The sequence below is a fragment of the Lipophrys pholis genome (assembly GCF_963383615.2).
Source record: "Lipophrys pholis genome assembly, chromosome: 15".
NCBI lineage: Eukaryota > Metazoa > Chordata > Actinopteri > Blenniiformes > Blenniidae > Lipophrys > Lipophrys pholis.
In genome coordinates, this window is record NC_137642.1 from 11,136,550 (window position 1) to 11,160,407 (window position 23,858).

Here is a 23,858-nt window from a genome sequence, read left to right on the forward strand (position 1 = left end):
GACTGTGTACGCCAAGAGGGAAAATGTCAGCACACAAACACGAGGCTGTGCCCACGCCTTGTGGACACGCCGCCCGAAATCCTCACACCACTGCCATGACACTCACTCTCTCTCCAGAAGCAGAGGCACCATTCGGCCGTGGAGACCTTGCCGTCCCTGTACGAGTCGCAGGAGTTGAAGAAGGGCCGAATGCAGACCTCATACTTGTCCAGGTTGATGGCGGCCAGTTCGGCCTGATCCAGGTACAGGTCGTTATTGGTGTCCAACTTGGAAAACATCCAGCCTATAGAGTCCTTACAGCTGGCCACCAGGCTCCTGTCCAGTACTGCCAACACAAAGACAAACAGTCTCTTATCAGGACACACACATGGAAAAAAAAAAAAAAAAAAGAAAACAATGCAAGTGAGCTCTGAAATATGTTTTGCCTCCCATTGAAATGGTCAGTAATTCATAAATGTCGCCTTGCATGCAGCACAAACTTTGTCTCATGCCAAGTAGTCATTTTTGGTTCAATGCAAAACCCTCTGAGGTTTGTCACATGCATGATAATGATGTAATTGATTGTTTGCTGTCCATAGGCAATAAACAAACACAACTTATACTAGGTAGAAGCTTTCCATGTTTTTGCCCTTTTATCATGATTTCTTATCAAAGCATCCCCGTGCATCCCTTCAACGCAGGGTGTGTACGCTGCCCTTTCCACCGTCCATTTCAGTGAATCACGATGCATTATAATACTCTGAGGTGACACAATATTGAATACTTTGACATTTAACTGACATTGCTAAGAGATTTCAACTGTATACTCAGTGAATGTCAACACTGCAGACAGAACTTTGCTGGTTTTTGATATTCTACCCTGAGCTTGAATTAAACACAAGGTTCAATTGACCTTGTTGAGCATCATTGTGAATCAATGTTTTGGTAAAAATGGTTGCTTTTGTTTGGTGTAACCTGTGTTGTTGTTTTTTTACATCAAAATATAAAAAATATACATGAAATGAAAATAACAATTTCAACATATTTACTTTTACAATATTTGTTAAAGACATATTTTAAAAACAGTTTTACAATGAAACAAACAATGAAAATAACCTTAATTTGGAGTTATTTCTCAATCTTTTCTTTTTAGCATTTATTGTTTATCATCTAATATTTCCAGGCCATTAAATTCTTGTATTTTCTAAGAAAGTGAATACCATTTGAAATAACATAAATCACAAATCAGACATTTTAACAAACATAATGCATTAGATTACTTCAAAAGTTCTATTGTATAAGTCATAGTAGTTTATCTTTAAAATGATGTCTTAATGGGTTCATTTTGTGAAATGTGTTGCATGTTTAGTCCAAATAGAGCTACAGAAAACAGTGGAACTAGCAGAGTTGTAAAGTTAGATTTGGGGAATTTAATTGTCCTGATGTTCTTACTTACTGTTGATCAAGGCTACCAACATCTTGAAAGCAGTGAAGAAGAGCAGCTTCGGCATTCATGGGACAGCGATGGGCGTTTATTATTCAGATATCCAGAGTTGTGAGTGAAACCCCAAAGAGCTGCAGTAAAAAGTGTCGACGCAGTACCATCTGGAACTACCTTTGTCTTCACTGGGGTATTAAACCAGATTTAATGACTTGCTTTGACAATTTTATAGTATCCTCCCTGTAACTGAAACACTGAAACATGCTCCTAATGCAGTTGGACTTCATTGTGGAGCAGCTCAAACCTGATGTGGCGCTGGCCGAGGCCGGTCTGGCCCCGGGCTTGCTGTTGTTGTTCTGCTTGGCGTTGGTTTGCAGCAGCTGGAACCAGTCCCTCAGACGCTCGCCGAGATCAGCCAGATCCTGTCCGGTGCAGCTCTCTGTGTAGGCCAGAGGGAGAGGCGGGCAGAAAGGATGAGATATTTGTTGCACCGCTTTATGACGATTGTGAGGGACAGTGTGAGAATAATGAAAAAGAGATGAGAAGCCTCCAGTAAATTCACATTAAATGCACGTGTTCTTAGTAGTTTTTTATCCTTTATGTTACTTACGTTAGTGTTTGCTTGTTCTTACCATATTTACTCTCCTTGGATGTAGTGGCAGCAGTTGGACAAGGACACAGACCTGGACATTTCAGGGTGAGATCCTTCCCTGTAAGACACGCCTGCTGCTCCAACTTGCACTGCAACACACACATACAGCCATTAACACGCACGCACACAGGCACACGCCAGTGACAAGGGGACACAAAGGTGAAGTAAAATGAGTTATTGCTGCGATGCAAATCAAATATTCATGAGGTGACCGACTGTAGGCCTTAATTCAAATCCGAGTCCTGCTCCTATGTGTGTTTCCTGACCTCTACTCGCACACAAGGTCACCGATAGTGATCCCAGAGATAAAGCATTAATCAATAAACAGATGGAATTCTGTCACCACAAGCCACGACGGGTCCTTCCGAGGCCCTACATCATGGATCGTGGTCGCGGTTTCTCCCCTGGGAGCCTCTTCCCACTGTTCTGCTCCGAATGTGCAAGGTTTGTGTCACTTCCTAATTCATAATGCATTATACATTATGTTAACACATGTATATTGATGGCAGTAGTGATTAGACCTCCTGTATCACAGCAAGATGATCACTGGTTGGAGTCTGAGCTTGGGGACCTTTCTGCACAGAGTGGGGTTCTTACACGTATGACCGTTTCCTCCCACTGTCCTAAAACATGCATTTTGGTGGTTGGTGACTCTGAATTTTCTGTGGGCATTAAAGCGAGTGTGTGTGATTCCAGATCCAATCCAAGAACATGGTTGTTAGGTTAATTGATGACTTAAAAGCTTACTGTGCCCTTTGCTCAGCACTGGCTCTGATAGACTAAAGCCCCCACAACTGCTACTTGAGTTAAGTGGATAGAGAAAAGCAAATATTACACAACATGTGCTGCTGAAAGATTTCAGATCTTCACTATAGGAAAAGCTGTATTTCTCCTGGCAAGAAATCTCACCCTACACCTTCATCCACCAATTGTTTTGACTTGTTTTTCTTTTCTTATTAATTGTACTGGTTAATCCCCAAATAAGAAACCTGCTTTTATTTTACATTAATACTGCATGAGGTTTATATGAATAAACGTTCAGTATCTTCAACATTGTAAAACTGCATTAAGGCAGTATATCTTTGAAAAAAAAAAATGATTCATATATTTAGAAAAAAAAAGGAGTCTCTTTGACCCTAAACCTATTTTTCTTTGAGTTTCTACACAGTGAGAGTAACTCAAATCACATGTGAGCCACTGTGCCGTGTTTTGTAAAGTGGTTGTTTTGGTTCCTCGGCGCAGCAGTCTGAGCATTTCTCACTGGATTGAACCTCAAGCGCCACATTGTTCTGCTGACACTTGGCTGTTTTGTCCTTGGAGTGGACATGCTTCACCCTCACATCGTTACTGGGCTTCAATACAAGCATGCAAGGTTTCTTAGTTGTTTTTTTTTCCAGATCCTCTGACATTACTTTCCCCTCTTTATCCTTGATAATGTTTGTGGAACTGATGTGAGCCAACCTCGTTCAGGCAAATGCTTGAAATGCTTTTGTTTTCTCTTTGTCCTTGTGTGTCAGGAAAACACTTTGTGTGCAAACCAGATCAAATCTGCACTGAACTTCATTAAAGCACAAATATATACAGGATAGACAGCAAGGAAATGCAGGATGTTGGTATTCCTTATTGCAGCGGTATAACAGTTCCAGCAGAAGCATGTCGATAAGGAAAAAATAACCCATATATAGTCCGTCCAAAGTGAATTACAATGTTGGGTAAGGTAAGTTGAGAACCACTGGCTTATTTGGTGCATCAAGTGGGTCAGCGACTCACAATGTGACCAAAACTGTACTTTTATAGCCTTGGACTCCCCGCCAGTCGGCTACTGGAGAAGCTTTTAAGATGAGAGGTTAAAACATCAGAGCACGCGACACAACATGGGGAAGCCAAATCATCCAGCTCCGACTCTGCAGTCGTCCTACATCTGAAGGAGGGCACAGTCAGTTGAGGACAAGAGAACACACATTTTGGCCGGTTGGACTGAAAGAGGTCACCCACGTCAGAGTGGATCAATCAATTCCCGGGGCTTTTGGACAGCACTCGCCTTCAGAGATGACTTAGAGTCACAGACCCTCCCATCAATCACCAGAGATTTAATTAACATTTGTTTTGAATACTTATGCGGGAATTACAAGTCTAAAAGTGATTGTAACACCTTGCACACGATTGGCTGTACCTTCGAGGCGTAGTTGTGTCCGTCTGATCCACACACAGGCCCGGTGGAGGAGATGGGACAGGGCTGACAGTTTCCATCGGGAGACCTGAGAGCAGGCTGCTTCAGTCTGAATGACAGAGGACAACACGACACTTCAGTCTCACCCAAGTCGACCGGAGACAGCGAACGCTGTGCCAATTCAGCGCACAGACAGAGTAGCACCGACCTGCACACGAAACAAACCGCCCTCCACAATGTTGTCTGAATGCATTAGCTTATCATTAAACAGCAGGCGGTCAGACCACACTGGTGCACAAACAAGCTTTATCATTACCTCGGTGGCTGGCCAGAGAAACACACTCCAGTCCATCTCTCACCACAGTGTGTAAACTCACTTGTGTTAACCTCCTGTTAGTGTATGTGTGTGTGTGTGTGTGTGTGTGTGTGTGTGTGTGTGTGTGTGTGTGTGTGTGTGTGTGTGTGTGTGTGTGTGTGTGTGTGTGTGTGTGTGTGTGTGTGGGGAAGGATTTAGACTTTCTTTTGTGTTTGGGGAATCAGTCGGTTCTTGCCCAGGAGCTACAAACACTCACCTGTGTTCAAGTTTCTTGCGGTTGACGCACACGGCTCTCTGATAGCCCTGGGCGATACACACCTTGTGTCGGCTGCACTTCACCTTTTGACAAGGGTCCTTGGTCGTGTCTACATCTGGGAGAAAAAGGCAGAAAATTAGTTGTGTACTGTAGTATCCCTGCTGCTACACTTTCCGACCAATCTCGCTGTCTTTCTGTTCCCATCAGGTCTACGTTTTGTAACCGGCCCCAAATCCCAAATCTCTCGCCTGTACTTGCTCAGCACAAACCTGAGAGATGGTCTAAATTATCAGAGCCGCGCAGAACTGGCGGCCTTGCATTGCTGCAAATATGCATTGTGAGTCATTCTGTGGTTCGCCGAGGGAAAAGCAGGAATTCTATTACTAATGATGAAAATGACACAATGACAAGAACACTGAACACGACGAGGCAACATTTGCTTGTTTTGGAGCTCAGCTGCTCTTGTGTTCTATGCCTCATCATCTCAATAATGTCCCACTACTCTCAAAACACAGTTAATATTTTCAGGCAAACGGGGAATTTTATGCTGGAAAGTGCTTCTTCCACGCACCACGTCACTGGAAGATCGTCTTTGATTTACCTATTTAAATTTCAAAGAACACTTCAGGTGACAAAGTGGACGAATGCATCTTGCGCTGCAATCTAAAGCGAGGATGGTTAGCTCACTCCGCTCCATCCATCACGCTCGCTGCGAGCAGCTAACGCCGGACCGAGTGTCAGCACCTCACACACGCTCATATGTCACAGCTGTCTGTTCCTCGCAGGCCTGCTGGAGCCCGACCTGGATGTCACCTGTATTCTCTTTTAACTCCCCCCCAGCCTTTATCCATCTACTCTATCCATCAGTGCGCTGAGCGAGAGTAACTGCCTATTCACACACCGCAATTGCAGTTTTCATCCACATGATAGAAGCACATGTAAATCATGCATCAATTCACCTCCCGCTCTCGCTGTGTCCTGTTTTATGGGGCTATTATAATTGAGCGGGCGGGCTTGGGAGCTCCTCTCTTGTCCTCTCTGCTGGCTGAATACGTTAATGCTGCCTGCATCACAGGATTATCGAGGCAAACTGACAGATATCTGATTTGAGAAGCAAATCCAAAACAATACACCCTCCTGTCACGGCTGAGCTGCTTGTGTAACTGCTTGACTGACTGTTCCTCTGCTGGGGACGCACAGCGACGCTGGACAGTAATGCCAGATGCAGACATCATATACATTTAGACTGTCAACAATGGAGCCATTGTCTGTGGATGGCATTGATTGCGCAGGCTGTAGAGTATCTCAGTACACAGTATAAACTCACATTCCAGGCTCTTGCTCACGTTCAATTATTATTTTTATCATTAATCCTGCTTGTTGGTGAAAGTTGTTTGTAATATATCTGTTTGGATTGAAGACAGCAGTGAGAACATATGATGTCTGACCTCGACAGAGACTTTCATGCTCTCTTTCTTTTGTAGGCTTTGCAATGTAGATGTCTTTAAAGCAGGGCACTGGTCTGTACTTGCTGCAAGTCTTTGAGAATCACTCGGTGCAGCAGCAGGTCAGGATGTTTTCTCTGACTGACTGATCGGAATGAATAAACATGGGATTAAAGGTTTAAGTATTTTATCTTGTTTGGATGTATTTCTGAAGGTATTCATCTCATCATCACTTTGCCAAACATCTGATAAGTGAACGATTCGGGGAATCAGGGTGGACGAGCTTGTCCCACCCTCTCACACGAGGGACAAGCTGATTAAAGTAATAACACGAATTACATATTTTACAATTCTCTCACACGAGAGTTACCCCACAGAAAAGAAAAGACGCGGTGTACAAATATAGAGAAGATAATCCCGCCTTCTAATGGCAAAACATTTGTAAATAAATCTTGTCTGCAGTGAGCAGCTACAATGCTGGCACAGTGCTGTGTTGTGAGTACAGAAGCATAAGGTGGCTGCCTGAGCCTCATGTTAACTTAACAGGCTTCCACGGATTAAAGCAGTGCCTGCGATGATGACGTTTCCATAGCAACAGGCTCTCTGTGGTCTGGGAATCATTTCTGGGTTGACTGTGATTTGCAGCTCAATCTGGTGTTTCTGAGAACTCTCTCCCTCCCTGTATAAAACCCCCCGTTGTGCAATCACGTTTAGCGGCCCACCTCTCTTTCAATAATTTTTTTTTTTTTTCCACATTCCTTTGTCTTCCTCTCATATTAGCCGTCCACAATGTGCAGTCTCATCCCTGGTCCGCCTGCCAATTTTTATTTTCCTCCTTGCATGCACACTTTTTCTTTTCTTTTTTTCCACTGAATCCCCACTGCACCCAACTACTTCCATTTGTACTTTTCAAAAGTCTCTCCTACGGTATTAAACTAATGCCTGCAGCAGTAAACCTCTCCTAATTAGGCTCCCTGCGCTTCAGTCTAATCCAATACAGATTTGCATGAGGTTTATCCCTGCAGATTGAGGATAACGGAAGCAGAGCACAGGTCGCATCCTCATCATCAGCCCTCTTATCTGCTATTTACACAGTCAGTCTTTAATGTCATCAGTGCTGCTGCGTTGTCTTCGACGTTGCAGTGCAGCGGGGCGTGCCTTTGTTGTTCAGAACTGCTAATGCGCTTAATGTTTAAATGTCTTGTCAAGACACAGATGACTAAATCAGTTCTGCTGAGTACGACGCTGATGAAATTCCTGTCCAGTTTGTACGTCTGTTTACATATGCATTGATTGAATAACGTCCAATCAGGTAATTTCCGTCTTCAGAAACAAAATATAGAACTTTAAGTGAAACATGATTAAATTTTCTTTGAGATATTGAAAATAAAACAATATTTTCTTAAATTTCCAGCAAAACTAACTGCTTGATATTCCGACAAATTTGGACAAGCATATTTATATGAGAATCTGTGAAAAAAAGTAGTTAAGGAAGGATTTTTAAAAAGACGACACAAATTATTGACATTTGGTGTCTAAAAACTGAAAAGTCCAATAGTTCATATTTGGTAAATGTGAGCCTCTCAACCAGGTGGAGGAGATCGTATATAAAGCATTAATTTAGAGTCACAAGTCCTATTTGTCTCGTTCAAACTCCTGGATTCAGGTACTTTCGGTGGCATCCAGGTGAAAATCCTGCAAGATTTTGTTTAACACATGCAGATTGCTATAATGTTATTTTCAAAAAAGAGCAAATCCCTGATGGTTAAAATAGTTAAAAAAAAAAAAAAAAAGGAGGAAATGTATGAAGAAGAACTATTACGAGGAAAGTTACAGCAACTAAGAATTCACATCAAATGAAATGCCATACAGAGGAGGCCCGTTTGCAAGAAGATGATGTGAGACAGGTCTTTAAAGAGATTAGATTTAAATACGTTGGTACTTGATAGAAGCAACCCCGGGCGGCCCGAAGAGGGAGAACAGTAAGGGAGTGTCGTTGGACATGTTTGTGAAGTGTGATGAGGAGAAGGGCAGCAGGAGCCCTGGAGGACTGTAATGGCTGTTCTTCAGGAGGTGCAGAATTGTAGTGGTGCAAAAACACGATGTCTACAGTGTGTACAAGGAGCTGTTCTGATCCCCCGCTGGGGGGGCAGGGGGGGTGATTTGCTGTATATTGTGAAGTGAAAACATCTTCTCTGTGGAGACAGCAGGCAGGATTTTCCCAGCCCTCCAAAAAAATAAAAGAGCGGCATGATTGCCTTGACATTGTTTTGAGCTGCTGGGCAGACATCCCATTAAAGACTTCAACAAGGTGTTTGGTGACAATCCACCACATGTTCCTGTGGGTGCACAAGCTGCCCAAACAGCTATAACTACCGACGGTCTCGAGAGGCTTTAAAACATAGGCCTTGTGTAGTGTGGACTCAGCAGCCCCTTCCTGTCTGCCATTGATCTGAAACCGCTGATTTGACAGAAAGTGTCCATTCACGGTTCGCCTGCCCTCTGAAGCTAAGATTGCATCTCCAAGCTCAACATGGAGACTCCAGTCTACACTTTCTGCATAAATGGATCAGGCCTGAGGTGAGTGCTTCCCACAATCACCTTAGTGCTTGAGTGCAGATACCCTTGTTTGTTTTAACAGGTCCAAATTACAACCACTCGCCTGCAGTATTTTCTGTCTTAGGAGCAAAGTGATTCAGTCAGTCGCCGGACTGATGAATCGACTGCAGAAATCAACTGCAAATTACCCTGACCTCTCCCTCGCTCGGCGCAGCGGCATGCGAAGTGGAGTCAGCCACTGCGGTGCCTGAATGCAAATTTCTACCTTCAGCCTGTTGTCTGCATCGACTGTCAGTGTGTGAGGGGTGTTGACAGCTCTGAGGCTCTGTCTTACTCGGCATGCCGCCGCCGCAGACTCGTCTGCATGACTGAGAAATGAGGCCCGCGGAATCAAGACTCGGGGAGTAGAGGCGTCACACTGATTTAGAAATGTCTCAGAGGGACATCTTCTGTTTTCACTCCGGCGCTTCACTGGGCCAGTCATAAAGGAAGAGAGATCAATGGAGGGAGATAGCGCGTCCGTGTCAAAATGAGAGAAAGGGAAATAGATAGACGAAGGGCTTTATGCAGTATGAAATGAAAGCGCGGAAATATGATTCATCTGACAACCTAAGGCAAGTATTAAAACTTTGCTGAAGTTTCGTAAAAACACAGATGGTACTTGTGCGGTTGATTTATACTGATCTATAGTGGGAAACCTGACAAGTCTGTGAATTATTTAATCCCCACTGACAGAAAGAGACATCAATATAGGATGATTCAGCGAAACCTGGGAGTGGGTTCGATGGCGACGTTTAGTTCGCCGTGTAAAACCGACCAAAGTTAGATTTACTTTTCAGACACCAAATTGTGCAGTGCAGCCTAACATGCTCCTATCTAGATCTTTGTCTACACATTACTGCGATGCAGACCACAAGAGCTGTGACGGGAAGCTTTCCTCCTGCTGCTACGCCGTGGCTGCTCCTTCCACTTTGTGTCATTTTGAGATATCTCTTCTGACTCATTCCTCTCTGCTGTATGATTCAGGAGAAATCACTGTCTTTCAGGGTGCATTAGTCCAACATTGGGAAGATTGAGTCAATCTTAATCACATATTTCTTTGAGGTGAAAGACAAAAGGTCACGACACTGATGGCATACAGTCTCTCGACAGGACTTTTTCCTTGGCTTTAAGATCTCTGTTAGAGCTAAAGCTTATGCTAATTGCATGTTTTTAATAAAGCTGGATTAAGTGTGAAAACAGTGTGAATGCGTTCACCTTCTTTCCCCTTCATGTGACATTAAAAACTCCACGACACTAATAAATCTGCTTTATAATCAGCTTAAATTCCAATCATTTATAAAGGTAATGGCATACATTTGGACTGGTCCGTGCTTAGATTGATGACAATTACCAAATTTTTCATTTACCTAATTGTTCTCCCTTTATTTTGAACACATATAAATACTTCAAAAATACGTAAAATGGTATAAGGTTAATAGTATTTAGTTTGTGTTCAGTCCAGATCTTTTTGATTTCTGACAGAATTTTGGCAATTTGCAATTACTATTGTTGTGTTTCCTATGTAGTTTTCTTTTCTTATTGAACTGTGGACAGACTGGACAGGCCAGGTGTGGCTGGGGTAGCACCCATTTCTGTGTTTTTGACTAGACTGATTGTATGTTATTGCTATAACAGTCAGTCAACAAAACATTTTCCATCACAGTTGGAAAAACTGGACTTCTGTGCTTAGTTGTTAAGCACTGAACCCCCCCTGGCCTTTCCCAGTGTAAACTCTTGGTTATTTCTTTTGCAGTCTGAGCATTTCATGTGTGTATGCAGGGGATTTTGCAGGTAAATCACCTCTTGTAATACAAGCAGCTTCCTCTTCAAAAGCCAACGGAGCACAGAGGCATCCTTTCATTTTTCATTTAAAGAATAAATAAATAAAAAATGAGCATACTATCATACTCTCATAGACCTGCCAACTTACTTTCAGCCACCGCAGTCCACAATTTACTCATCACCAGCAAGCGTTTGAGTTGGCAGGAGCAATCTTAATGTCAGTCGCTTTGTGCTAAATAAAGTCATAATGCACCCCCCCCCCCCCCCCCCCCCCGCCCCATCTTCTCTTTTACGTCTCTCTCTGGAGTTTCATTGGAAACCATAATTAGCCCTTCATTAAGTCCTTGGAAATTGCTCTAATGGACTCTGCCATTCAGTTGACTTCATTTAAGCTGCAAATCAAACGGCAGTGGTTGAGGGCACGACTTTTGTGTCATGACTTCATCTGGCAGGGGCTCAATTAAAGCTGGAGTTGAAGCAGGAGCCGAGCAGGAGACCTCCGACTCTCTGCACACGGCTCCTCGTCGAGTATAGGAAGAGGAAAAAAAAAAAAGAAGGAGGAAGAATAAAGCACTGATGGTTTGAAGTCGAGGCGATGTTTAGCATCTCCTGGGGGAGACACATCAGATCCACTTGAGCAGATGAAACACAGCGCGAACATCTCTCAACCTTTTCACTGAGGTAACACCGCCCGTCTGGACAACCAGTGGCCCCAGCCCAGAACACACACACACACACACACACACACACACACACACACACACACACACACACACACACACACACACACACACACACACACACACACACACACACACACACAGTGCTGTCTCATATGATGAACTGGTGCCGGTCTGAGAAACATCGGAGTTCAGGAACAGGTCACAGACTCAGTCTCTGAGCTCCAGAACAAGCTAATGACATTCAGTATCAATAAATCTCACTGGCTTTGTTTTCACTGCATCAGCACGCCTCACAGACACTTACGGTAGTTCGCTCGTTCTACTTTTCTTTTTTTTCTTTTTTTGCAAATGCAGAAAATTCTGTTTCACATGTACAAGTCGATAAACACAAATTATAGCTGAAGATTATAGCTGAAGAAGTTCCAAATCTGTCCATTGTTTAACTTTGTATTTATTTGTCTGTTTATGCATTTGCATCCCTTTATTGATATACTGTATCTTCTATATTATTTCCATTAAAAGATATCTTTATATCTTTACATTTTTATTTCTGTCATCATACTGGACATCAGCTGGACCTTCGTATGACCTCCACAGACCTCCAGAGGGCTGCGTGCATTATGAACCTATCCCATTTTTCAGATTCCGATGCTTTTACATCCACTTTTTGATAAATACTGACCACTGCAGACTGTGAATGCCCCACCAGAGCAGCTGTTTGGATTACGCTGTGACCCAGTCACCAGAATGTGACTGATTCAAATCTCAGTGCTTGCCCAACACAGCATCTTTGAAGATGAAATCTTCACTTGTTGCATAATAAATCACACCTATTAACATCTGGTATGATAAAGAGATAAATAATAATTAACCCTGATAGTACGTCTTACTGGCATCCTATGGTTATAATGCTATGGCTGATCAGTGTGATTGGTGCATACATTTATGTAACTTGTACTCGAATGATACCTGTCAGTCTGTTTTTTTTTTTACAAGATATGAAGAAATAGTTCACATTTCTACGAATAGATATCCTATTAGTGTAATATAATCTACTGTATAATGCCTTAAGCAGATGTTCTCCCTGAAAGGTGTGAATATTCTCCTTAAAGGTGATCCCCTTAGATGCAGAATGCTCATTTAGAAGTGTTGCATCATGGTTAACAGGTAGTATTAAAGTTACGAGGCCGGAGCGTTTCTTTATGTTGCTGTTTTACAGGCACATAAGAAACACAATCCAACCTCGTGAGCTGACACCCCTACTGGAATCATGTGTCAGTGAAGCGCGAATCAATCAAGAATCACAGATATAACCGGGTCTCACAAAGACAAGCTGGAAAATGTCAGCCGACAAAGCCGAGCGGGAGACTGTGTGAGTGCTGATATAAGCAGAACGAATAAGCACCTGCGCATAAAATCGCAGTCAAACAAAATGCACAGCGCCGGATTTGTGTGACGCTTTCATGGAATTATTCAATCTTTCACTTTCAAATAGCATCAAGGAGAGAGACTTTCTTTACTCTCAGCACAGCTGTATCTCAAGGAAACAGTCCCACCAACATGAAGAAAAGGTCAACAAAAGTTTCAAGCCGAGCTTAGTTTTTTCTTATTTTGTCTCTCTTTTAACCACAGAAATTATTATGAAGCTGAAATGATAACAAAAAGAAAAGTTTGACTGTGTTCATCAAGGATGAAAACTAAAATGTCAGGTTTCACAATAATGAGAAATGTAAATAACATAATATCTATATTTTGGAAAATCAAGTCCAAATGTCAAAACGACAGCAGAAATATCTGCAATCTTTGTCAGGGTTCAGGTTTTGCCTTGTGTTTTTTTGTGAGAGACTCAGGCCATGTTTACACGTACCCACGCATTTACAAAATGATATGTCTCTGCGTTTGGGCGTTTACACATACACGCAGCTATGAGTCACCGCAAAGGATGATTTCTGAAAACTCAGGCCACAGTGGAGATTTAGAAAAGCTTTGTTTGCAACTAAAGGGGGGTAGGCAGAGATTTACGTCACAATTCATGACATTGTGTTTTTACCAGGATTCTGATTGGCTAGCATGGCGTCATGCTTCTCGTTACACTGCCTCCTACAGGTTTGGCATGCTCATTGTAGCTCTGAATCAGATGCAGGCTCAATGAAATGAAGATATTTTTTTTGTAAACATAAAGGGGGAAATGTCAGTTTGGTATGTGTAAATGTGGCCTTTGTCATGGTTCAAGTTTTGTCTTGTGTTTTTTGTGAGAGACCTGTATTTTCAGTGCTCCTCTAAGTGAACCCTCACAGTCTATTCGTAAGCTCTTGTGACTTCAATCTTCAAATGCAAAATCTTACTATATGTTTTTTCCCCCATTGTGTGGCAATAACGGCATCATAGAAACTACTTGAAGTACGACACATTCCATGACTACGAATATTTGTAATCTTAACTAAAATCAAACTGTTAATTACTGTTTTTTCAAAGGTTAATTCATTATTTGATTTATAGCCTTATGCTTCGGTGTGATAAGCAGGATGCAACTTTCAGGTTTGTCTGTTAAGTCAAATAGTAATAGTAATATGCTCAATACTAGATTTTCTTTATTTTACCAATAATGATTTGGTTTATAACTATTAGGATGGATCTAAATAAAGAATTAATAAACTTCAATAGGCCTGCAAGAGACTCACTCACTGTGAAAAGTCAACATAGGTCTTCATATAGAGCCTCTTAACCATTACTGTACATGAATTACACCTGTTGAGGATTTTTGCCAGAATTTCATCTATAATAATTTTTCTGTATTACATTTATATAATATTCCACTGTGACACGTGGCATTAATTGAAATAAATATAACTTCACTCATTCCTTTTTTGTTATGACATAGAAAACTCCCATCAACACCCTTCACCACACCACACATCTGTGAACCACAAACCTGAGGTAATGGAACTTTTCTGTTTCATATCCATCAGACTTAACTAGCAGAAAACCAACGAGAAATAAGATGATTGACTTACTGTCACTCGAACCCTGATTTTCATCCCATGAGCGCACATAGTCGTCCTGCAGAAACATGAAGACAACAGCAGTTTATTAGCAGCTCCGGAGCAGAAAGAGGACATGCAGTTGACACAGTGTTGTTGACAGTACAACATATGAACATGCAAGCATTGACATAGAGGAAACACGATGCAGTTTACATTATCACCACACACGGATTCTAATGTGTGCACTGTCGTAATTAGGAGACAGACGGTGATGTGCATTGTATACAAAACTGAAATCGACAAATTTGCACCCTCTGCCTCCATGTGAGACATATGGTAGCAGGGTTGAGCTGCCGTTTAAGCGCTCTGCCTTTCCCTCCGTATAATTAGAGCATTAATCGCTGTGATTAAAATGAGCGGGTTGAAGGAAATGTTGGGGTAAAAAAAAAAAAAAAAAGAAAAAGAAAAGGAGGAGAAGATGGGAAAGAAAAAGATAACGATACACAAAAAGACATGGAAATGAGTCACGTGTGAAAAAGGCATTGAACTGACCTCCACCTCCTGGTGAAATGACAGCAAAAAGAGAGAACAGAGCCAATGTTAGTGAGCAAAGAGTGTAATCTTAGACACAGTGTATTAAGCATATTCAATGACATAGTAAATCAAAAGGAGATTTTATGTTAATTTCGAAGGGCTGGAGTCGTTTTGTGTAACATAAAACAGCTGCCAATGATTAAGGCTATAAAAACAGAGATTTTGCTCTGTATTCATTACATTTTAAGGTTTAATCAGATGTGACTGAATGGGGCCTAACAGTATTAGCATAAACGTGGTTCGAGGAAAACACAAAACATCAACATTTCCTGTTCAAGTCAAATCGCCTCGAGTCAAATCAAAGATAGGGAATATTTCCTTTGAAACAAACAAAACTGTGTCAACTTTGTCAGAAAATAGCTCATCAATAAGTCTGAATCCGAAAATTAGTTTTTTTGAGGAAATATGGTAGAATTGAAGGACACACTTTTTATAGACACATTTCCTCTGGTTTAGGAGAATCCTATGTAAGATAGTGCAGATGGAAACCTTTAAAAGTATACGGATGTCTGCTATAGTAAATATGAGTCATTTGGAGATATTTACAATCGGCCACCACCCCTCCTTTCACGATGACTTACTCATCACCGTAAACATTTACTGTAGTGGCAGTGTATGCCAAACAGCTCCCCAGAAGGTGATAAATTCCAACACAACACGTGAAATAAGCATCCCTCACGAAAGCTGGGACCTTCTGTTTTTGACCCTCACAGCTTCATTTCGCAGAGGTAAATATTTTTATATCTGGCAGGGGCTTCTCCGGTGAGTTGAAATCTTCCAAACTGGACTGCTGTCTATCACTCTGCTCTCCGTCTGCTCGCTCATCTCCCCTCCTCGTCGACGCAGGGATCGCTTTTGGTCGATCGCGGCTCTGGATCTGGAGTCAACGCTCCCGATGAGCTCCATGAGTGATCGTCAGTGGTATAGTTTAACCTTGTTGGACCTGATGCAGTCGGTGCATTATCGAGGTGACACCTCAAAGAGTTTACGACCGTGGCCATTAATCTGATGCCCCTCATGTCGTCTTTATTGATGCTTCAGCTCCTGCATTATTTAGCAGCCTGCCTATATTTGTGTTTCTGCCAGGACCGATGAGGAAACTGTCCCGCTGTGCTGACAGGACTGGAAATCAATGATTTCATAAAAGAGGGGCTGCAGAAAACGTGTTTGAGGAAAGTAAATTCTCCTGGGTGCACAATGGAAGTGAGCATGAAAAGGGAAGCTATGTGACAAGCCTGGCACTCAGCAGACAAGTTACATCAATCAAAAGTGAACCGCAGACTCAAATTGTGATGAGAAGTCTTCTTTATTTTTGCACAGGAGTGATTAGAGGAAGCAGACTGCGAGTGTAAAACACTCGGCTGCATCCAGGAGCTCTGTGATCTCGCTGATAACATCAGAAAGATCTCCTCTTGTTGAACAGAGCGGGGAAGCTTACCCTCCACATCAAACATGGCAGAAGCGTTCACCCTGCTGCACAGCCGCACAATGCTGATTGACAGATCACAATCCCTCGTATCTGAGCGGGGGGGAGGGGGTGCTGGGTCACACCTCAATGAGCCTGTCCTCCGAAAAACTGGGGTTCAACTCGGGGAGGGAGTGCAGAGTGTCGGAGATCACTTAAAGGAAACGGTGACAGTCAGAAACTGAGCTTGTTTTGTTGATTGAAACCGAGAACAAACGGGGAAGACGGCGAGACGAGCGTGCGGGTGTCTGTCGGAGCATGTGTGTGACTGACAGGTGTTTCTGGGTAAATGTCAGCTGTCACATGCGCTCTGTGTTCACTGCGGTTATCCTGCGGGGTCTGTTCGTGGTGACTGCATCACTGCCTCATCACCGAGGAAGTAATAACACCCTCCTCCGGAGATCGGTATGAGCCGAATGAAGGTTTATACTTGACCTTCTCTCGCAATTACCGCTAATATTGGCCTCCACTGGATTTATCAAAGTCACACAGAACCTCCCAGAGCTACAGTAACACGCCGCAGTCTGTATCAAAGAAGCACCAGGGATCATACAATTCCCACAATAACAAAAATGATTACAGTCTACACTGTAGAGGGATTTCTGCTTTTCTTTTAATGTATGACTGTGGCCAACAACTTCATTACGAGAGAGGAGAAATATCTGAGAGCTACTGCATGCTAAAAAATTTGATTACTCCCAGTAGTGTAATTATTTAATTTAGACTGAGGCAACATTTTTATTTGATTATTTCTCCTGTTAGAAATAAATTTGTTGCTCCCTTAAAAAAAGTGCCATGTGAATTATGTCAAAATGAGCAAAGCATCAGAGTTAACAAAAACATTTAGAGGTGATTCATGCCTTGGAGCATTTAAATCAGAATGTCATTGACATTAAAAAAAGAGCTCGATTTGAGCTCGGGAAAACGTCATAATTTCAGTCAATTACATGAATATCTTGAAAAAAATTAAGTTTTCATTATAGTGATTTAGTTAAGGTTATGACATAAGGTTAAATATATTGACGTCTGTAAAAACAAATGAAGCATAATGTTTGATTGACTCATTCAGCCATTGTTTACACTCCTACACTAAACATCCTAACACCCAAAAATGTTGATGGAGGAGAATGGGTGTCCGCACTCTCGCCTCATGACGCAAACATCCCCAGTCTGGAGGGCTTTCTATGTGAATTTGCATGTTCTTGTTGCTCATATGTAGTCAGGTTAGACCACCGTTGCCCCGAGTCGAGCTGTGATACTCTTCAAGCAAACCCCCAAAACCAAAGTTGGATAAAACGGCATAAAAGATACAAAGAACATGAAAGGCATCAGACACGTCGCTCAACGGTGGCGACTACTTGTTTTTTTTCTTTCAAGAAACTTGCTTTCCTGTAACTGGAACAGCAGTTAAAGGACTCTACTTCACCAAGGGCTGTGCTGCATGCCCACCACTTCCACTGCTGAGGGCTCTTTTTTTTCCAAACTCTTTCGAGTCAACAGCAAGAAAAAAGGTCCTTCAGGAAACACTTGAACATGAGAGTTACTGAGGGCGCAAAGAGGCTGACCATGTATAATGAGAGCGTTCCTCAGAGATGGAAATATTAATTAGCTGATCTCCGAGCAGCAGAAAACATCCAGGGTTCAGCTGGAAATAGCAACATATCAGACTTGCTGTAGATTCAACAGTGGGAAGAAAAAAAAAAAAAAAAAAAAGTGCAGCTCACGTCTCTTCCTCTTCTTGAAATGTTTGATCTTTCCACGACGTGTTCATGCACTGATGTTTTATTTTATATCAATCACAATTTAATGGAGGCGCCCTCCTGTAATAGGCTCCGCTTGGCGCTGAACTACAAAATATAGCTCAAAATCACATAAACTGGAGCTGAAATCTTAAAAAGATTATATTGCCCTGAGGTTTTTCTTCAGCACCGTCAGGGCAATATAACGTGTGATGGCACATACAGCTTCGTATCACGTCCTCCCACCTTGAGACTCGTATAAAGACCTGCGTGCTGCTCGCAGCCTCTCGGCTCTGCTTTCTAGATGAAACAAAACCCCCTCAACAACATCCTCCCTCTATACGTTTCTCGTCTTATCTCCGCGCTCGCTGGGTTGCAGGGCGCGAGAGGCGAGCCCGCTGAGCCGCATCTCGGGGCTCAGAGCCGACGCTTCAGGGTCGCAGAGCAGAAGCAGCGCGCGTCACGCCGAGACGCCGCTCCGGTTACAGGACGGAGCGAGGTTAGTATAAGAAAAGCTTAGAAGAAGGGTTAAGTAAAAGGTGAAACAAGGGTGAGCCCTCTCCCAGTGGAAAGGATGAGGGCGAAGACACAATGGGGAATTGCAGCTCAAACACGGATTTCACACAAACAAATCCCAGGTGCCTTGACATGACGCAGTGGAGAGAAAACTGAGTTTAAAACTCACATTATTTAGATTTTTCAGTGTGCGTATCCTAGTAATAAATAATTTGATCTATTGAGACCAAAAACAAGATTGTTTTTTATTTTCACTGAATTAAATTTGTTTTTTTCTACATGAACACAAGGCTTAGAGCCGATGCTTCACAACTGCAGGGCGAGAGCAGAGGCTGAGAGGCTGAGAGGCTGAGAGGCTGATCTGCATCCAGGATGGAGTGAGGATAGTGCAACGCGGCTTAGAATAAAATGGGTGAGTGAATGGTGAAGCAAAGGTTAGTAGATTTTCAATGGTTAGAAAAGTGGTGCAGCAGCTCGCGCGGGGATTTCACACAGAAAAGAAAGTTTGACATGCCTTGACATGACTTAGAAGAAAAAGGCACGTTTTTAAAAACTATCCAATTCATTTTTTCAATTTTGCTTTCCTCTAATTTTCCCAAGTGAAGTAATAAAAAAAATCTGACCTCCTGAGGACTAAACAAGATTATTTTTTCCTCCCTTCACACAGAATTTAGAAAAAAAAAAAAAAAAGAACTTCCGTCTTTTCTTTGTTGTTATGAACACGAGAAATAAGCACATGAAATGGTACTTTTTAACTACCCAGGGTACCACCATCAGTGCTGCTTTCTCCAGAAGTGAGACGCTCAACCAGGAAAAAGGGAATACGAGAACAAGAATGATTTTTCTCAAGCATAAATAAAGTCCCAAGTCAAACAATCTTAGAAAACATTAGAAAGAAGAAATGCCTAAAGGAGAGGCAGAAATGACTGCATAAACAACAAACTACAATGTATTACTAAACGAATGAGCAATTATTCTGATTCTGATTATAAATCAGATAATCTCACTTAATTCACCCTCAATTTTCCCAACTATAATTTACACAAAAATAGCTCTTCAGGGCAACGTGATGAATTAATGGCATGCATGCGTTGCGAGTGAGTATGAAAAAAAACAGCAGAAGAAGAAGAGCAACGTTTTGAGAGGTTTCTAAGAGGACACTCACATGGAACGGCTGTATCATCCAAACCCATGTTAACAGCTCCTGGCCTCCTACAGCTTTGCATGCACAGTTAAACACCTCTCATCAAACGTCATAGTTAAACCTGAAGTGGACCTTTTTTTGGGCCCTTCTTTATGATTCATAACATATTAATGACATGTTTCCACTGTTTTGTCAAAACTAAGCATATTATTAACGATTTGAGTTTTAGTGGTCAAGCTGGTTTGAACAATGGGACCATTTCAAAACTCACGCGGACATTAATTGTACACACACGGCGTTAAGTGTTGACGTTGAGGAGGGCACTTCATGTGCAGTAACACCCAAACCCTTCGGTTCTGATTTGCATTGTGCATTTATTTATCACGTTGTTTTTATTTGTACTGATTTTTGCACGGCCAACTAGAGCTGATGGGCATTTTGGTTTTTTTCTTAAACAACCGTAAGTATATACTTTTTTTTTTATATTCAGATTCTAACTGTTAGTTGATTGTGATCATACATCACTAAGATCCCACTCAATCGTGTCAAAAGTTTTACAAAACAAGCATCTACTACTTTCTACCTCGATATAGGCAGCAGTATGAAGCGACCTCTGCTTCATACTGCAGCTCTATTCAATAATGTAACACTTGAGCTGTACAAAGAGTGTACATCAGGACGAGTCAGTTCTTTGTTCAAGTGAAACTAATGTCACTCTTCAGACTCATCTGGAGATGAATGGTACCAGAAATTGTGCGGCGGCAAAGGATGGATTAAATGTTTGTAAACAGAGAAACACCTTTTCTTTTCCAGAAGGTCCATATTGTGCGATACAGAACGGGAATAAGGACAGATTTAGTTGAATCCAAAATATCTGAGGTCCTGAAGTTCCTTGCTTTGTCCTTGTTGTTTTGCAGCACACACACACACACACACACACACACACACACACACACACACACACACACACACACACACACACACACACACACACACACACACACACACACACACACACACACACACACACACACACACAAATGCAGCTCTGGAAATCACACTCGGTTCACAAAATCACGATGCACTCATGCCAGCCCTGTGCTCACTATCTATAAATAAAATCAACCCTTGTGCCTTTCAGCGCCCTGTGGGGAATAAGAAAACAGTCTGCAACTCACAGGAGAATCCGCTACAAACAGCAAGAGCCTTCACACTTCACTGAAAACACCGAGCTCGGCTGAAAAACAGACTTGTACAACAATGGAAAATCAATGAAGTTACCCAGGTAAGGGCTGCAACATGGATAGGAATCAGCCAATGATTTTGAGCCGGAGGAGTATAAAGCGGTGTAATCAAGCAGGACTCACAACCTGGCAGGACCGCAGGTCTGACCTCTAAAATTAGCTTGGCTGTCGTCCATTTTAAAAATACTTAATTGCTTCGGCATGAATATACGCCTGACATTTTCACCCCGGTTTACATGCCCCAGGAAATAATGACATTTTGGATAAGCCACTCCTGGTTACCCCGGCTAGGCCACAAGCAAAGGGTCACATTTCCACGTCTCAACAAAGAAACTAAACAAATCAACCAGCTGAGCTCTATGGGGACATTATTTGTTTCGTAGCATCAATTCAATCTAATGTGTCATGTAGTACGTGGGCCCCGTTTGGCTCGTCATCTGATTAATCAGCGTCCGCTGAGCAGGATCTTTGCCCAAACTGACCAGGAGATGTGTTAACAGAACTCTGGGCACTTTTTCCGAATCATATGTGAACTATATGTGACTATGCTGCATTTTTATTCATCGATCTATTCATCAGCGTCTATAAATTTCCCATAGAATAGGAATAATGCCATTTGAAAAGTTTTGAAAACACATCTCAATAAGCTTTAATTTTTAATTATTTTTTTAGTCAATCCATCTGTACGTTCATTAATAGTTTGAAACCTTATTTGTTAAATACACCTCGTTTTAATGCTTATGGCAATAATGACTGATTGGTCTCCCGGTGGCTCATTGAGGTCCTTGCCTCTCGCTAAGGTGACAGTTGTAGGTTTTTTGTTCGGCTTTTAGGTTACAATAATGTTACCCTGCTGTTAAAACGGGACTTTCTATTATGTGTTTCATAACCCAGCAAAATAATACATGAATTGTCTCTGGCTTTGGAAGGAACACTGAGGCATTTTACTGCAATATAATAAGGTAATTATTTTGACAAAGGGGTGCAGTTTTATGTTTCACAAAGACAACAAACACAGTTTAAATTGTTCTTTTGTGCTTTTTCCCTTTTAGTTTTAGATTTGTATAGTGTGAAATGGAAAATTACATTAAACCTTTGAATGGGAGAGTTGTTTCTACACAGCCCAGCACTCTGCCTCAACAGAAGTTATACATTTAAAGCACTTATAAAGAGACTGATCGTGTACTTCAAGTTATGGCCTGGGTTTGATTTGAATCATATGGAAATCTTTAACTTCTTTTGCAAAACAAGCATCTCGACTTCAAACATTGTGGATTTCTCTGTACACACACAATATATTAGAATATTTGAGATTGAATACTGCAAATCCATCCTCAGCGGGATTTTTTTTTTTCTCTCAGGTGCAAAAACATCAGGCCTTGCTTCATTATTATGAGCCACTCCGAAAGAAATTCTTTCCTCATCGGAGCTAATCTAATTCTTTTGTATCAGCTTCTGTACCTGCAGGACCTGATTTCACGCTGGCTGTGAGTCAGTCTGGCTCAGGCTCAAAAGTCTTTACGGTGGAGACAGCTACTGGCACTTAATGTTAGTTTGAAAAGGAAAAAAAAGCAAAGATTTATTGAACCTGTCAAAAGGTCCTGTTCTGCATCTGAATTCACATCAAGTCACTTCACACTGACGCGTCATTATAGCCACATTTGGCAATATTACTCTAAATAATTACTCAGATATTTACGAAATATACACATGTTCTGAGCACAGGACATTGGAAGTTCACCACACAGGAGTTTATTAGAGGCAGATATCAGGATGTCAGGTGTTTTGTGTTGCAAGCAACCTGTGTGGTGTTCAGACTGTTCATTTTCTTTTCCACTTTGTCTACATGGGGATGCAGTGGTATTATAGACAGCAAAGATTCGTTGACTCCTGCAGCTTCTGCCTGCCTTTTCTCGGGAGAACTCAGGCCAAATGTCCGTATAAGAGATATACTCTACCTCTCTATCGGGTCCTACTCCAACCCCAGGGTCTTCTGCCTCTGATAGGAGGCGACCAGCGGGCATCCTAAAGTGATGGTTGAACCACCTCCTCGATGACGAGAGGTAAATGTTCCACTTTTAAGGCGCTCCTGAATGGTTGGGCTCCTCACTCTACCACAGATCATCACAGATGTTGATGAAATTTCAAATGTCAGAAAAATCATGAACATAAAAAGCTTGAATTTCTGGAAGAAATCGTGTTGCTCGAATGAGTGTTTAAACTCAGCTCCTCTTCGCATCTGTGTAAAGGGATTTTAATGGAAATGAATCCATCAGTCTTCAACACTGCTTTGTCGAACTCAAGCTTTTGAGGGGGTGCAAGTTAATCCTAACTGACTATGGGTGAAGGCAGATTAGACATTAGATTACGTTTGGACTGTGGAAGGAAACGGGGAAATGCACAAAAGGAAGAACCTACAAACGCCCACCGGAACCAGGGACATTCTTGCAATGAGGTGAGATTGATAACCTCTACAACAGTGCACAGCCTTTGTAAAGACAAATCTATCTTTAATAAACAATTTTAAAAAAACTTTGAAATTCTTCATCTTTCTCTGCTACGTATCTGAACATTGTAAGTCCATAACAGTTGTGCCCTTCAGCTGCGGCTATTGTGCTGCCATGAAAGCAGCTGCAGTCTGGCATGATGAAAAGCTGATTCTTTCTTTTCTTCCACACAATCACAGCCCACCTGGGTTTCTGGTAGATAGCCAAGGCACCCCAGCGTGCACCAGTGGTTTGTCCACACCCTAAAAATAAAAATAAAAACAACCTACCTTCCCTAGAATAATTGCATGTGATGGAGATGCGCTCCATCTGCATGTCTGTCCAGAGAGCGCTGGATTTT

At 42.0% G+C, this 23,858-nt stretch overlaps 1 protein-coding gene across 1 annotated transcript in view; it reads right to left on the bottom strand.

The window, feature by feature from the left end:
• spock2 (SPARC (osteonectin), cwcv and kazal like domains proteoglycan 2) overlaps positions 1-23,858 on the bottom strand; it is a 31,411-nt gene that overhangs the window by 3,083 nt on the left and 4,470 nt on the right. Inside the window, exons 2-7 of the mRNA XM_080482333.1 lie at positions 14,340-14,385; positions 4,815-4,929; positions 4,246-4,351; positions 2,053-2,161; positions 1,725-1,859; positions 107-325 (exon numbers count right to left, since the gene is read on the bottom strand). Of these exons, the coding sequence (XP_080338459.1) occupies positions 107-325; positions 1,725-1,859; positions 2,053-2,161; positions 4,246-4,351; positions 4,815-4,929; positions 14,340-14,385 (730 nt within the window). The remainder of the gene's footprint in view (positions 1-106; positions 326-1,724; positions 1,860-2,052; positions 2,162-4,245; positions 4,352-4,814; positions 4,930-14,339; positions 14,386-23,858) is intronic.